The 17179-nt window shown below is 51.1% G+C and overlaps 1 protein-coding gene across 3 annotated transcripts in view; it reads left to right on the forward strand.

Annotated features, from left to right (window-relative positions):
- The window catches only part of LOC144141324 (uncharacterized protein CG43867), a 143559-nt gene that overhangs the window by 54505 nt on the left and 71875 nt on the right, over positions 1 to 17179 (forward strand). For all 3 annotated transcript variants that reach the window (XM_077672895.1, XM_077672897.1, XM_077672896.1), the window contains exons 13-15: positions 5234 to 5403; positions 7371 to 7565; positions 14525 to 14630. In XM_077672895.1, coding sequence (XP_077529021.1) covers positions 5234 to 5403; positions 7371 to 7565; positions 14525 to 14630 — 471 coding nt within the window. The remainder of the gene's footprint in view (positions 1 to 5233; positions 5404 to 7370; positions 7566 to 14524; positions 14631 to 17179) is intronic.

Consider the following 17179-nt stretch of genomic DNA (forward strand, 5'->3'; position numbering starts at 1 on the left):
TCCGACAAGGCGGCAGCTTCGCTGTTCTCAGGCCTTGGCGAGATGCCTGAAGAATATCACATCCGCATCAAGCCTGGAGCGGTACCATTTTCTCTCAGCGTTCCTAGGCGCATCCCTATTCCCCTCGAAGGCGTAGTCAAGAAGGACTTAGACGCGATGGAAAGGGACGGGGTCATCCGGCGAGTCACTGTGCCAACCCCGTGGTGTGCTGGTACCCAAAGCGGATGGAGAGTACAGAATTTGTGTCGACCTCACGAAGTTGAACCAAGTAGTTCTCCGGGAGAGACACCTTATGCCCACGGTGGACCAGGTACTTGGGCGTCTTGGCAATGCCGCAGTCTTCTCGAAACTTGATGCAAAATCGGGGTTTCATCAAGTAAGGCTATCTGAAAGCTGTCAGGAACTGACTACCTTCATAACCCCGTTTGGTCGCTACTGCTACCGCCGCCTGCCCTTCGGCATCACCTCCGCTCCCGAAGTGTTTCAGCGCCAAATGTCTCGGATTCTAGAGGGTCTGGAAGGATGTGTGAACATGGTAGATGACATTCTAGTATTCGGCAGGGACCGTTCCGAGCACGACAGCAGACTCCAAGCAGTCCTTCGCAAGTTAGAACAAGCGGGCATCACGTTGAATGCCTCGAAATGCCCCTTCGGGGTATCTTCCGTCAAGTTCCTCGGTGTAGTGGTAAGCGCCACTGGCATCTCGGCTGACCCCGACAAGGTATCTGCTATTGTGAACATGAAACCGCCGACAGATACGCAAGGCGTCCGTCGTTTCCTGGGCATGCTGAACCACATTGGAAGGTTTTTGCCGAACCTATCTGCCGTCACTACACCGATTCGGCTCCTTTTGAACAAGAATGCGGTCTGGACCTGGGACCAAGCGCAAGCGACCTCTTTCGAGACATTGAAGAGAATGGTGGCATCTAATGCTTGTATGGCCAGCTACAATCCAGAGCTACCCACTCTTGTGTCGGCAGATGCCAGTTCGTTCGTGCTAGGCGCGGTTCTCTTGCAGGAGCAACAGACGGGAGAGCGACGGGCTGTCGCGTTCGCATCAAGAGCACTGACTACTGCTGAGCAGCGGTACAGTCAGATTGAGAAGGAAGCGCTGGGTGTCTCTTGGGCCATCGAGAGGTTTGAGGAATTCCTGCGCGGACTCAGCTTTGTCGTTGAAACAGACCATCAGCCGCTCGTCAGGTTGCTTGGCTCCGCCGATCTTGACCTCATGCCCCCTCGCATCCAGAGATTTCGCATAAGGCTCATGCGATATCAGTTCACCGTCAAGTATGTTCCAGGGAAGTACCTGGCCACTGCAGACACCCTCTCTAGGGATCCTGAATGCTCTTCTACATCCAAAGTGGACAGCACAGAAATTTTTGTGTCTATGGTCGTGGCAGCCCTTCCTTCAACCCTGGCCGTACGTCTTGAAGACTTCAGGTCTCACCAAACTTCAGACGGCGAGTGCTCAATGCTGAAAGCATACAGCATGAAGGGGTGGCCTCGACGAGACCGGCTGCCGCTCAACATGACACGTTACTGGGAGCACCGTGGGGACTTCACCATATGCGAGGACCTGCTGTTCATGGGCGGACGTCTAGTTGTGCCCGAAGCACTACGCAGAGACATCGTGAACCTGCTGCATGATGGTCATCAAGGCGTCAATCGATGCTTGGCGGTGGCCCGAGACTCTGTGTGGTGGCCCGGTCTCAACAGCCAGGTTAAAGCAGCCGTAGAGAACTGCCCAGCATGTGCTTCTACACGTGTCCAACGCTGTGAGCCCATGATTCCGACCGAGACACCATCAGCTCCGTGGGAGAGGGTGGCCATCGACTTGTTTCATTTCGCCAATCAAGATTTCCTTGTGGTTGTAGACTACCGTTCTCGCTACCCAGAGGTCATCACACTCCGGTCCACTTCTGCGGACGCCGTTATTTCTGCAATCAAGAGCACGTTTGCCCGACACGGCATCCCGGTGACTGTAGTCAGCGACAATGGGCCACAGTTTTCCTGTAAAGCTTTCGAGGACTTTGGGAAGACCTACGGGTTCACACATGTCACGAGCAGTCCACGCTACCCGCAGTCCAACGGCGAAGCAGAGCGCATGGTTCGCACAATCAAGGAGCTGTTTCTGAAGGCCACAGACCCATTTCTGGCTCTGCTAGCATACCGTAACACTCCCGGTGTGTCTGGCTACAGCCCGGCTCAACTGCTCATGGGACGCTCTCTGCGAACTCGTGTGCCAGCCACGGCTCAAAGCCTTGTTCCAGATTGGCCACAGGTGAAAGAATTCAATGACAGGGATGCCGCCCAGAGACGAAGACAACAGAGAGACTACAATAACCGGCACGCAGCGCATGACCTTCGTGCTCTCGACGATGGGGAGGAAGTATGGGTACGCGACACGCGGTCAAGGGCGACGGTCCTAAGCCCAGCTCAGAGACCACGCTCGTACATCGTCCAGACGCCCAGTGGCATACTAGTGAGAAACCGCAGACACCTCGTCCCTTGCAGCAATCCTCAGTCAGCCCCCTCAGATGACACGGGAAGCTCCAACCCTGCGGCCCCGATATCTGCGCCGTCTCCAGGACCACAGCGGGCAGCAACCGGTGCCGCATCGGACACTCCAGCTCCTGCACCTGCTGCAGGATCGCCAGGCCACCGTTGCACACGATACGGCCGGCGCGTGGTGCCACCTCGCAGACTGGATTTGTGAGACTGCTGCAAGGACTGTTTCTTGGTGGTGCTCTTTTGTAGCACTTGTGTTTGAGAGCTCCGGAAGGAGGGATGTAGAGGACGCCACCTGTTGACTCGAGTAACTGGGAGGTGGCGCCCCCACTCTGTATAAAGGCATTGGCGGGGATTAAACGGGGCTTTTTGTTGTTCGTGAACTGCGCGTGGTTGCGTCATTCTTCGCGGGCTTCACGCCCACATTCGGCACGGCTCGCGGCGTCCGCGCCACCCGGGCGCGTCTCTACACTTTTCAGCCTAAAAACTTTGCAGACGCATAGAATAGGAAACATAGAAGCCGAATATGTGGGTTTCAAAAAAACGATGTTTTGGTCATTTTTCCGAAGTTGAAAGCCGCGTCCCCCCTTAAAGTGTAATCGTGTTGATGCCGCGTTCGGCGGGACCGTGAAAGTGAAATATACTTGGTAACGTCGATTTTATAAGCGTTATGAAGGAACTGGAAGAGAAATTTAATTGCCAGTGTATGCAGGCCAGAGGCCGACAGGAGGTTGGTGGGTGAATCAGTGTGCCTGTAGTTATTATGAAGCTTGTTGCTGCACGTTTTCTGAAGTCGTGATATGGGTTGCAGTGTGTGGGAACCACACTGTGTGGGAATACTGAAGAATCGTTCGAATGAACGCAGTGTAGCTTGGTAGATGGTGGTGACAGTCTTGAGGATCTTTGTAAGGATCTCTCCCTGGCTTTGCGAGAGCGAGGGACATCGGTACACGCTAATGCACTGCTGCTACACCGTCTGCTCTGCAAGTTTCATTCATATCGCGCTTTTGGCGAGCGCGCCTTGCAGAGGCCGTAAATTTCATCGTGCTGCACAGAGTAATGTGCCATTGTGTTAATAAGATCTTTTTTCCTAGCCATCATCGTTGACTCTGGTCGCCATTTTGAATTCTGCGACTGGAGGTTTACATGTTAGGGCAGCTTCCAGTAAAGACCATTGCCGCTGTGACAGCACTTCGGTTAATTTAAAATCAAAAGTGGTTCTGGCTATTTTTAATGCAGTTGGTGTATGGTTACTGCGTGTTTGCTCATTTTTGAGACCTCGTGCCTGACTGCTGTAGTGTGAGCTTTCCTTCGACAACATTGTGCAGACAAGCAACCACTCTTTTCCTTTTCAAGCACCTGGAGGTAGCGAGCTGCGATGTCGAAGGTGTCCCCTGCCATTCCTTCGGCATGGTGAATGCCCTGGGCTGGGGGAAGGGGGGGGGGGGGGGGGGGGGGAAAGAGAAAGGAAATCCCGCTGGCATTCTCATCACGTTGTCCCGCGGCATCTGTTCATAAACGCCGAGAAACATGCTCCCTCAAAACACAAAAGTCAAAGCCGCGCTCACGATTTGTAAGACCAAGCAGCAGCATCTGATGTTGAAAAAAAAGACAGAATAGAGACCGCGCCGCTATTTCTAAGAGGCCTTCGTTTTAGTGATGATAAACAAAGAATGACTGCGATGTGATTGGATTCACGGATGTTTTGTTTCTAGTACGGTACCGCTTACAGTGTGGATTATTGCGGCTCCCGCGACATACATTACAAGTGGTCTACGCTGTATAGAGGTGCCTTTATTCGGCATGAAAAGCTAAACATTAGTAGAATTTTTTTCAGTCAATGCTGCCACGTAGCTCGTTCAAACACGTGATCACAGTTGCATCGTTATATCGATTGTGATAAGCAAGCACCAGCGCTGTGTCGGGTGCTGCTCAGCTCTAACACGCGCATGCAGTTTCCCAGGGAAAAGTGGGTTGTAATAAATTATTCATATGCTTAGAAGAAAGCGTATAACATACGTGATCGACTTTTCCAGAATATTTGTGTGGAATTATCGAATGTGCATTTTGTAAAATCTAATACACTTCGAATAAGAAGCATAACTCGATTCATATTTGCACTTTTGAATATTTGCACGCCCCTACTAGTTAGCGAAAGGTGTCGACGTTGACAGAGAGCAGACAGTGTGCGGATGATGCCGGGTGTTGTTACAAGTGTACAGAAGGGCTGACTATTGGCGGAAATCCTTGATTTTAAATGTGTAAACGTGGTGTGAGGGGGATGCAAAATCAGCAGGATTGGCGGCCAACACTGCGGCAAAAGTTTGAGCTTTCTGCTGTTTGCAAAAACCTCCAGCATAATAATAATAGTCACAAGCATCATCTCCTGCCCTCTTGTGTGTCCACTGCAGGGCAAAAGCCTCCCACCTAATTGCCGTGGCCTAGTTCGTTCAGCCTTTGCCTCGGAATTCTCTTACGCTATCCCTCCATTCACTCGCTGTTCTGCCTCTACCTCACAATGACGCAAGTTTGTTGGCCCGTGCCTAGGACAGGGCCACCCCTTTAAAAGGGCCCTGAAACCATCTGTTGCTCGTGTGTCACAACAGTTTGGGTGGCTGCTGCAGTCAGAGGTATGACGCTCCCGCTGTGTGGCAGCACTAAAGCGGCGACCAAGATTGTGGCCACCCCTGTGGCACTCACCCTTCTTTCTCTCTGGTGTTTCCAGTGCTGCAGCATGTGCTGCGCAGCCGGCAGCTGGGCGGTGGCCACCCGGGGGGCGAGGCTCGTCCCACGGTGGACGGGTGGGTGACCAAGGTGAAGCACGGACACGCCCGCTGTTGCTGGGGGGCCCTGGTGGGACGCACCTTCCTCTACTTCCGCACACCGGCCGACACCGTAAGGTCATTTACAGCCTTAAGGGGAATTTTCACGGTCCTCAACTAACACCCTAGGCCCTAGCAAAAAATGCAACAAAACGCCCCGTTCAATGGCATTTAGTGTACCTAACACCCTAGCAGCCTTGCAAAAACACGAGAGAACACCCTTTTACAGGGTGTTTTGTCATCCATGACGCCCTTTAAAAAGTTCCAAAAGGGGTGTTACGGTGCAGGAGTGTGTACTCTCAGCCCTGTCATCTTGTGTTTTCACACTGTTTCCCGCCAAATCAGTTACCAACTGGTCCACCTTCATTGTGCTGTTTTAAGTGCAGCTTCTCTCCCACATGTTGCAGTCTGCGTCAGTGGGACATAACAGTGAGTGTAGCAGAACAGTGCACTCTCATTCAAGGCTCACAAAGTTTTTCCCCTTCACAAAGTTTACATAACGTGGAAATTGAGCGGCCCCTTCTGTACCGCTTCGAGCAGATTGGATTGCCCAAGACTGAGTGACAGCTTTATCTGGGGCTGGGGATACTCATGCGTGGGCACCCCCTTGTCAGCAACTTGGTTACATGTGCAGGCCCTCTGAGCCTCTGCCTCTAAGGTGAGCGGGCACTCAGCTTGTCTGTTCGAGGCTCGGAGCTCAGCCTGAAGCTGCTGACCTTTAGGGCAGCGTAGGTGGAAACCAGCTCCCAGATCACGTTGCGCAAAAAGGCTGTGGGGCCCAAGGAATGGCGTCTCATTTGAGCCTAACAACGTACGCTGTGGCACATGCCAGACGTGTAGAGGCAGCGTCACCCTGACAAAACCCTGTAACAAAGTTACTCCTACAGGCGCGAGCAAGCCACGCTGTCACTGGTACGAGGGGCAACCACCTGTTCGTCCTTTGTATTGCTGCGAAGCGTGCCTCCTGTCTCGTTTACTTGCGTTTCCAGCATCTGGCCACACCCGGCTGTCTTCAAGGCGAGGCGCGTGTCTTTTGCATGCCGCGCAGGCTGTCTCATTCAGTGGGGAGAGTCTCATTCAGTGGGGGGGATATTGTCCTGTTGTCAATTGGCCAGAATGTTCTTCTTTGACCACCAATATTTTCAACCTGATCTGACAGTGCCACAAAGAATCGCCCGGAAAGCTCAATGCTCATAGGGCAAACACTGCGGCGTTCGATGTGCCTGCACTTGCCTTCACAAAGCGACGTCACCTGGTTGACTGCTCCTCTGCCACTCGTGTATTCGTGATGTTCTTGGTGGAACGCAAGTTCGCTCCAACAAGCTGTGTCCTTTCAAGAATCCTGCATTGTCCTTGGCTATGTGACAGTACGCTTGTTGAATGTGAGATGTTCAGTACCGAAAGCCACCGCCGCTTTATTAAGGAAAGGACATACCCGTTACATTCTCTCGCAATTTACTTGCAGATATTGACCTTTGAAAATACATATTGCCCCAGATCTCGCCCTGATCTGTCACGAAACAAGCACTGCATTGGAAGGCCTTTGGACGTGGTCATTTTAAATGCAACAACACACTCTCGACCTTGGCCCTCCAAGGAGGTGTTTTCAACTGATGCACTCACCAGAGATCTGGGAGAGACCTCTGCACCTATGCGAGCCTTGCAGCTAAAGCCCTCAGTCAGCATCACTGAGTACAGGGAAACAACCGCCCGTTTGTGTTTATAAAATATACTGAAATTTATTCCATGTAGCGCTATCTGACTTCAAGCAGGATAGTCTGGGATATTGGCGCACCACCGCTATTGGGGGGCTGAAGTGAACATGCTTGGAGGGGGGGGTGTAATGGTAGCGAGATGTGGGACGTGCTGAGGGGTTCATTCAGCAGCCCAGTGTAGCTCAGCCGGACATTGATTGAGGTCAACCCTCTGGCGATGCAAGTGACATGCTCGTGTGCAGACATGCGCGCTCCTCTCAGATGGGCTTCTTTGTCGCCCCACGCACAGGCGTGGTTGAAGCGCCCCCCTTTTTGGCCCCCGCAGAGCCCCCTGGGGCAGATTCCCCTGCGGGAGGCCCGGGTGGAAGAGGTGCTGCACCTGTCGGACAGCAGCGACACGGAGGAGGCGGAGGCGGGGGGCCTGCGCCCCCGGGGGGAGCAGGCCTCCTCCTTCACGGTGGCCCTGCTGCCGCGCAACCAGAGCCCCACCTACCTGCTCTTCCCCACCCGCCAGGAGATGGTGGGTGCCGCCCCTGCTCTCCCTCCGCTTCTTTGGCCCAAAGGCTTCGCACTGCACTAGAGACACGGTTGTTCCAGTGGGGCCCACCACGTGCGATCGCACAAGCATGGGGCTGCGATGCCACCCCTGGAAAGTGGCTGCGAAGTGGCCAAGGTTCCAGCTGTTCTCCTTAACATCGCAATTATTTACCTGTTTCAGGTTTGTGCCAAAATGGGTGTCACTTAAAGGCCAACTGCACTCAAAATTTCGACTTCTTGAAAACCCTATTTCCGTATAGTCTGCTTAAAAAGAAACCAACATGCAAAATACAACAGCTGAAATACGCACGTGGACGCCGCAAGCGGCCAGCAAAAATCGGCGATTTTGAAACCGAAACCGAGGAGAGCGCGGCCATTGCAGTGACGTTGCAGCCGTCCAGCGAGCGGCCGGACGGTCACCAGTTCGGGAGAATGTCTGCGCGCAAGCTCTACGTGCGCACGGGGCAGCAGAGCTCGACCGGTTCTCCCGCTGCGTGGCTGACCAGAGGAAAAAGCCACCGTCGGCTGGAACGTCAGAGGCGCGTCATGCCTGTTTACGCGATCCGCCGGCAGGTGCAGAGTGGTCTCCGGCGGAGCTTTTTTAAACGCTTCTGACTGATTAACGAGGCGTTTCACGGGGCTACCACTTGTGTCCCAGCTTATGGGGGTACTTACTACGCATTAAAAATAAATTTGGCCGAGGTGAAATTTGAGTGCAGTTGGCCTTTAATATCACGAGGGAGAAGCGGTGCTTTTATTGAACCAAGCTTGTGCCTTGTCTCTAGTGGGCAACGCTGAGCTACGTGAGGCCTCACTGAGCGCCTGCTGCTTAGTGGATCTGGCCCGGAACGCTTGATGTTGGGCTGGAGTAGTTTTCTCCTCTTCCTTAGCAAGTGCAAGTTTGCACTCTACAATACGAGGAAAGTGCTTATCCACGTAGCAACCAACGGTGAGAATGGCCACATTGTTTCGTCAAGGAGACCTGTGGGAAGACGAGATTCCTTGTTGGGACGTTCACCCCTTCAGATGTGTTCCCGTTTCGAGCCTCCCCTGAGACACCGTGATTTCAAGCCAACAATGTGGTGCTTGTAACCACTGTACAGAGAGTGCGTTGAAAGGCTGAAAACCCTGGAGTCTTTGGGCGCTCATGAGCCAGCATGGTGTCGGACTCTGGGCGGGCACAGCATCGCTGGGAGGTCACACGGGTTGCAGTCATTAGCAGCACTTTGTCCGCAGAGCCCTGAGAAGTGCAGTTGGCTTTGTTGTCTGCTACGGCATGGGTAAAAAGTAGGGGTGTGCGAATATCAATTTTTTAATTTCGAAGCGAATTCGAATAATAAAAACAAAGTTCGAATCGAATCGAATATTTTTCGAATACGAATACTTATGGTTTTTTGTAAAATTAATGTTTTCACCATCTAGAGACACAAAAACTGCAACTTTATTGCACAACAAATCGCACAAAGTAAAATTAGGAATTACACAATACCATTGCACTCAACAGATTAAGGTCTGCACTCACTTAAATGTTAACATGGAGAAACTGCTCGTTAACTGCTAACGTTAACTGCTAACGTTAAAATGTTAACTGCTCGACATGTTCGGGGAGCAGTGACAACCTCCTGCTCGTCACCACTTTACCAGATATCGAAAACAGCCGCTCACTTGAGACACTAGTAGCTGGCATGCCCGAGCCCGTGCACATTGCCGCGCGCTGATACAGTAAAATCTTGATTATACTAATCTCGCGGGACTGCGAAAAATATTCGTATCATCCGAAATTCGTATGAACCAACACAGACCAAAAAAATTTAGCGCTGAAAAAAGTTTTCGTTTATTTCTTTTCCTAGTTTTGCGTGAAGAAATTCGTGATTTTTCTGCTTTTTTTAACCCCCGTGTCGCAAAGCAGTCCTTTCTGGAGCACGTAAAGCTTCGCGCTCGTCTCCTCACTTGGTGTGCCCAAGCTCGCTACACGCCGCAACAGCCAAGCGTGAACCGCATGGTGCGGTTTTGCACGCGATTCGCTCGCCTCGGCTCTGCGAGCGCTGTATTTTCACGCCCACATCGACGATTTCGCGCCCGCGGTAGCGCCTACCTCGGTGAGAAAATGACGCAGTACGCGCGCGGCAGAATCGAGACAGCCGGCTTGGCTCCGCCGGAGATGGTTAGGCTTAGCACCCCGGCAAATATTTTATGGGCGCTTTCACTAGCGGCGCGGATGATGTTTTATAGTACCGTTATCGCATGAATTATCAGCTCCTTTACCGCACAAGCAACTTCGTGCCTCCCTTGAGCCGCATTTTAAAGAGCGGTTAGAAGCGGTCGCTCGAGCGCCCGCGCCACTTCGCGACTGGAGCCGACGCCATGTTGACGTCGCCGGCCGCGCCGCGCGCAGCGTGGGGGTGGTTTTGCGGCGGTGTCAGCGCGTTGGGCGTGCGCAGAGTGTTTTCGCGAGCAGAAAACAACAGCCCGGCCGTTTCTGGAGAAAGAGTGACAAACAGGGGAGCGAGAGCCGTCACTTGATCGTTCAGCAGTCGGGTGCCTCGCCGGCTCGTTCGTACCTTCCGCCAGGCCGCGCAGGTCCGTTCGTAACAGCCGAAATTTTTTCCATTGCAAACGATGCAATTTCGCCGGGACTTTTCGGAAAATCGTATCATCCCGAAATTCGCACCCCCAGAATCGTATCAACGAGAGTCCACTGTAAATAAACACCGATACAGACACGCTCTGAATTTTTTTTTTTGTTTTAGTTTTGGGTGGTTCGAATATTTCGAACAATAAAAGTGTCGTTCGAATCGGAATCGAATACCAAAAAATTCGAATCGAATATTCGAAGTTTCGAATATTCGCACACCCCTAGTAAAAAGCGCTCGTGTTGTGTTCTTCTCTTTGTCCCGTCAAATTTGCGCTGCTCTATCATAATCCATGTATCGAGAAATTGCACAATACTTACGACTTCAGTGCAGACGAAATGTAAATCAAACTCAGCAGTTGGGTTTTGTCTTAGTAAGTAATTGTTGTGTAGAGTAGAAGCCCCTTATACGTTTTTCACAGGGCTGTGGAAAAAAAAAATGTACCGGCTGGGAAACATATATAATACTAACATGCCGTTAGTACTGCAAAAAGTTGCTGTTAACGTTACAAAGAGGACAAATAAATTTTCTTTGTGGAATGACATTACCCTTCTCCAATTGTTAGATTGACTCGTGGCGGTCCTCATTGCCAAAGTGTCTCATCGTACCATTGTACGGTCTCGTACAGCTCAGTTGGGTTCTGCAGTTGATTTCAGAGCTGCGATGCGCATTTTTTCCTGTCCTGGCTCCTTGGTGCCTGCAGAACGTCTTCGAGCGAGAGGGCCTTTCACTTTCCTAACAGCACCAGGGGGCATGGCGGAGCAGTGGCTTTTAAGGTCCCTAAAATTACTAAGGTAGCGCCATCTTTAGATCTCGCCGCCTTTCGCCCTCGCCCGCGCACCTCTCTTACTTCGTTTTTTGCCATTTTCTTTTTCGCCGGCGAACGCCGCGCGCCATTGGCCCAGGGAAAAGTCACGTGGTTTTGTTTTTTTTGCTCCGCCGCCGGGTCGCCTCGCCGATGCCTCGCCGGCTGGGACATTGCGCAACGCCGCCGCTGCGACGCCATTGCTGGCTTCCGAGCCACCGTCGCCACCGTGCTTCAGTACCGGAATTAGCTGCTCGCTTCGAAAAAATGTCGCACCGGTGTCGTTTTAGGTTGCTTCTCGGTGTCGATGTGTTGTGCCTTAGGCAGCGCGAATATCGTCAGGCAGGGCACAAGACTTCGTTATTCCGTCCGGGAAACGCGACGCAGAAAGGAGAAAAGTTTGGTTGCATAGATTTGAACGGGCATACTTCAGGCCGACGCTACCATCACTCTTTTGCGAGGTAAGTTTCTGAATGCTTGTTCTTGCTCTGTTAAATTCTGCGCGAGCTTGAGCGGTCACTTACGAAGAAATGCGTATTCCCTTCGCGACCGTCGTCCACGCTTTGTTCTGAGTAGGCATTGCGCGCAGCGCCGAGTTCGTCCCGTCGTAAGCTTTGGTTTGGATAAGAGGCCGTGTATTTGTCATGTGCGCGCTTAACTTCCAGCATCAGTATCAGCGGCGTAGCATGTTCAGTCAGTTGTCGTAAGGGTTTCGTGACGCGAGAATTGTTCACCTGAATTCATGCTTGTTTTGGCCGACGGCAGCTTGCGTCTGACCATGTATCGTGTGCGTTCCGAGTGCGTGTACGCTCTTTTTGGCGTGAAGTCATGTTTTGTGTGTTAGCTACCCGGGTGGTATTATAATCCCGTTGTCATGACATCGGAGTGATTTGCTGCGTAATATGGGCTTGGTCGGTGCGGCGCAAATTGAGGCTGTTGCGAGAAAAAAAATTGCGGCTAGGTAAAACAATTTAAGGTCAGCTAATATAGTGACCGCGCCGTTGACGTACGTTTGATGCGCAATTTCTGTTATCGCTTTATTAAATTCGCGCACGTTTGAATGAGCACTTCAAATGCATATTCGCACCGTAACGGCTGTACGCCCTTTCTTCCGTGTATGCACAGAGGAACGTTAATTACGACTTACGTTTGCATTACACGTGATGCCGTACATTTGCAGTGTGCGCGCTTACTTCATCTTAGTAGTCAATGGCGCAGCGTATCCAGTCATTGCGATTTGAACCAAAACACACTGGGCGACTATATTATTTTCAGCAGACGTATTTTTGTCCAGCAAAGCGCTTGCTAAACGGGTTTAGTGTAGCGAGTTGAGCGGACGCGGCACTGAGCAGATGCGCGAACACGAATTTGACCATGCTACGGTAGAACAGTCACTAACTCCCTTCTGCAATGCATTATTGCCTATATTTGCGGAGTGTTTGTGGCGCATCTCAAACTCGGTGGCGACATTTCTTTTCCCTTCTCAATAGGATTATTTCACGGATCAATTTGAGCAACGGATATTGGAGAAGCTTGGCGTTAAAAAAACTAAACCCAAATGCCACTCCCAACATTTTTTCTCACGGTAAGCCACGTCAGCAGCACAAGCCACCTGCACGACGTCATTACGGACGTTTGTTCCAATAAAATATCTATTTGCTGGCTCCAATTCATTTTTGTGATTTATTGTTTTCTCTTGATAATCATCGTGACATTGGTTCTCTTTCGAATTTCTTTCGGGTGTATCCCTGTGTTAGTGCAATGTACAAATCTGCCAGAATATATCCCAGCACAAAACAATTCTGTCCAGGCGCCTCCATTAATAACGGCTGTAAACGACCGCGCCTGGTGAAAAAACGTATTGCATGATTAATTAACTGCAGTAACTAGTTACATAATTTGTACCTAGAGGGACTGTAATTTCAGTTTACCCGATCGATTGATCGCAGTCTTCTTTGGCGCGTATTCCCAGAATTACAAGTCTGCGTTTTTCACTAGGTTCGCACATGAACGTACGGCCGCGAGTGTAGTTTAGTGTATCCGGCTGCGAAGTCGAGGAAGCAGGGGCTTTTCACGTCGCTGTACGTGCACACACGCACAACAGCATGTGTATGTTTTTAGTCTACTCACAGCAGCCTATAACGACATGAAGGTGAAGGAAACATTTCTACAAAAACGGCAAAGCACTCTAAACTGCGCGTAATTAAGGTAGGCTGTAGGTCGTTAGTAAAAGCGGGCGCAGAGTGAACGCCGCTGAGGATACACAATTATCGCAAGAAAGGCGAGTGCAAAGACGCCAGCGCAGCGCTCGAACTACGGCATTTGCGAATGAAGCGCACTGTATACTGCCGCGAACCGTGCGCAAGACCTCTGTGCAGTGATTGCACGACCACATTCACGCGAATGCAAGAACGGAACTACCGTAACAGAGCAGTTTGAAATGTCCACGCTCGATCCTTTCGCATTCACGAGCTATCCTGAGGTGTTACAGAATGCCGCACACGTAAACAAAAACCGCGCTGTGCGTATGCGCCAGCGGCATCCGCCCCGCAAATATCCCCTTGTAGACAAAAATATAAAACAAAACACTATCACTCAGTGCCTGTTGGTAAAACGGGGCTCTAGAAATCCTATAAATGCTACCAAAGAGCGATTTCGGCGCGAAAACAAGAGCAAACTGCAGCGAGCGCCCTGAAGCGTAGCGAGGGCGTCTGCTCTCAAGTGGCCAACAAATATGGCGGCCCCGCCGCGGAGTTAAAGGGACGGCGGCGCCGCGGGTGAGGGGAGAGAAAAAAGAGGAGGGCAGCGGAGAAGGAGGGAGCAGTTGGCGCTACCTTAGTTCTTTCAGGGACCTTAGTGGCTTTGCCTTTTCATCTCTGGAATGTGGTTATTTTGTTGTGTATCACCACGTGGTGAGATCCATTTTCACCCACTGTTTCTTTTGTTTCCAGCGAATGCCTGCTACGGCTGTAACGAAATATTGTTTGTAAAGCACAAATTGCGGTGCCCTATCAGTGCCGCTGTAGCGAGGCTTAACTGTTCGTGGTTGTTTATGGGAGCCACGAGAATGCGATAGTGAGGGACGTACAGGTGGGCTTCTGCTGTATTTTGTGGTGGGATAGTTTCCGTAAAGCGAGACAGCTACAGCCGTTTTCTGTAGTCCCACTCCCTGTGTAGACGGCCACGGCAACTCTGTGGTGCTTGCAACTTCACTTATTTTTGGTTAACTGAAGCTTGGCTCCATGATGGAGTCGTTTTTGTGGTGCGTGATTGTGTCCATTTGCTGGAGGGGCATGCTGCACTGGCTCTGCGGCCATCCCGCCGCGGTGGCCAAGTTGTGCTGCTTGAGCCCCGAGAATTTTCTGGTGGGAGTGGAAGCGGCCGTTGAAGGCTCCCACTGCGGCGCCTGTGCACTGACGCCCGCCGTGTGGGCGAGCCGAGACGCAGTGATGGAGGTGCAGCGCGTGCGTGATGCGACCCCCCGCCCTGCTGTGCCCCGCGCAGGACGCCTGGCTGTACCACCTGACGGTGGTGTCGGCGGGAGAGAACGCGTCGGGCAGCCAGTACGAGCAGCTGGTCAGCCGCCTGCTGGAAGTGGACGGAGACCCCGGTGAGCGGGGCCTGCGGGGCCGACCACATCAGTCTCGGAGGAAAATGTCTCCTGCTCCAGCCTTGCTGCTGACTGAAAAAACGCAACAAGTGTCCAGTGGCTTTCCAGTTTCCCACCGCGGTGACGTGTAATGTTGGAGCAGGAGTCGCATGCTATGGGACACCCCAGTTACCTGCGGGCCAAGGGCTCGTTAGCATCCCAGTGATAGGGTCCAAACAGAGCTGGAGGCGGTGGCCGAGGTCAGTGCCCACCAGTCGCACGCACCATGTTCTCTGGGATCACACAGACATCGCCGGAAAATGGTTGAAAAGTCGCCGCCGCTACTTCATACAGGAATTTATTAACATCTCACTTATTCTAAGGGGAGACACTGGCCTTAGAATGAACTCTTTTAGTAATTCTTCTCTTTTAGTAATTTAGTAACAAATTCTCTTTTAGTAATAACTCTTTTAGTAATTCTTCTGCAGATAACTTTGCATTTGTCTTCCTCATTAAAACATGTAATTAGTTCCCAAGTGGCATGACTATTTTTTCAATTATAAAGAAAACACTTTGTGCATTCTGTCATAACGATAAAACTTCTGGGTCAGGTGGTGGTGTAATGATTGGAATAAACTCCAATCAGCATGCAGTTCATTTCATCTCAAATTCAGCCATGCAACATTTATAGAAAAAAACAACCTGAAAACATCGGTAACGTTGGGTACGTGTGCAAAAAAAGTGAAGCTGAGAAAATCACAGATGAAGTTTGACTACAAGTGGAAGTTTTACCATTGAACGTGGGAAGAAAAGAAACATAATGGGAAACAGCGCAAAAACAAAACTTGGACAAGAAAGACAACGGGACGAGTTTTGTTTTTGCGCTGTTTCCCATTATGAACCTATACCAACAAGCCCAACTCGCAGTTCTTCTAAAAGAAAAGAAACACTTTAGAATATAGCTCACTTTTCATTCAACACAAACATATCGAGTTTGCTGAAGTCATTTGATGGGAAGATTATGAAATCCTCTCTATACACTTGAAAGAAAAACTGAACAGAAGCAAAGCCAGAAAGTAACTTCACTTTTTATGCTGTGTCCCGTACGCTGTCGCCGTTGATGACCAGGGCTGAGGTGCCGATCGTGCACCACAGCTGTAAACGTTCGTGTTAGTTGCCCTGGTTCATTTCTTGCGAGCAAATCAGCCGCAGGGCGATCTGTCTAGGTGTGTCGTCCTCTCTTTAGCTTTGTCGTAGTCTTAATGCTCGCTAGTACGATGTATTGCGTGCAGTGAGTTGCAAAGAAGGGACTTGTGATGGAACGCACCGCACTGTGTTGTGATGCGCAGGTGGGATAACTGCGTTTTCAATTTAATCTACTCTTATGTCACGTCACAAAGTGCGCAGCTCGAACATCTCTAGTCTCCCAGTCGCTCCTCTCGATGGTGACCTGCCGACGAGGAAGTGCGTGTTGGGATGCGGGTCGACTCGCTGCGGTGTCGATGATTAAATGAATTGCGCCCTCGGCCTCCTTCCTTCTCTCGGTCTGCTGCAGATTTGAAGAAGAGCTTAGCACAGCCACAGGTCGTCTCGGCAGCCTGTGGTGCGCCAAGCCTACCTTTGTTCCGGCGTGGTTTTCGCGATTTTGTCGTGAAACCACAGACGACTCGGCTGACTTGAAGGAAAAAACTCGTCTATTGTGCTCCCCTCACAACTAAAAAAATACACAGGCAGCGAAGCAGCAGTCAATGAAGTCACCTGCGCAGTCGAGTGTCGGCGAAAGGAATGCCACGGCGTCTGCTCTGTGGGAATTCATCTTTGGGCGCAGGTGTTTCTCGAACTGCTGAATTACACTGAGAACACTGTAGATAAAAGAAGACTATACTAGGCTAGTTGCGTTAGGGTGAAACATTCGCCCTATCACATGAGATAACCTGTGCTGTATAAGAAAGAAAGAATGGAACATGCACTTCACTTGCGACACACATAACACAGCCTGGCGAAGCCAGGCTGTAAAAGCAAAAACATGAATAAACAAGTCCAATGCATGGTTTGCGGCATTACGCCCCCTCTAAAAGTGCATTGACCCGATGCTAAAATAAAGCGACAGTCCGAGCAAACACAAAATAAACTCCATAATCTTGCGTAGAAAGGTTTCAAGTGAACCACGTGGACAACCTCGGGCCTCGTGGGTCGTCGTGATGTTCCGGAATCACCATCGCGGATCACCTCGTAGGTAAGTTGGCAGACACGTTGTAGAATCCGGTAGGGTCCAAAATACCGTCGTAGAAGCTTATCAACGAGTCTACGTCGTCGGATGGGAGTCCAAACTCGCACACGATCCCCTGGGTGGTACTCAACGTCTTGGTGTCGCAGGTTGTAGCATTGGATATCCACCAGCTGCTGGTCCGTTGGGGGAACTTGAGCAGGCTGGTGGGCCTCCTCCGCACGCTGAAGGTATCCTTGGACGTCAGCATTGAGGTCGTCGTCTTCTACATGCGGAAGCATGGCGTCAAGCATAGTAGTCGGCTGTCTTCCATAGACAAGCTCAAACGGTGTCATCTGCGTAG

The sequence above is a fragment of the Haemaphysalis longicornis genome, unplaced genomic scaffold (assembly GCF_048455015.1).
Source record: "Haemaphysalis longicornis isolate Haplotype H1 unplaced genomic scaffold, Haemaphysalis longicornis Haplotype H1 scaffold_6, whole genome shotgun sequence".
Taxonomy (NCBI): Eukaryota; Metazoa; Arthropoda; class Arachnida; order Ixodida; family Ixodidae; genus Haemaphysalis; species Haemaphysalis longicornis.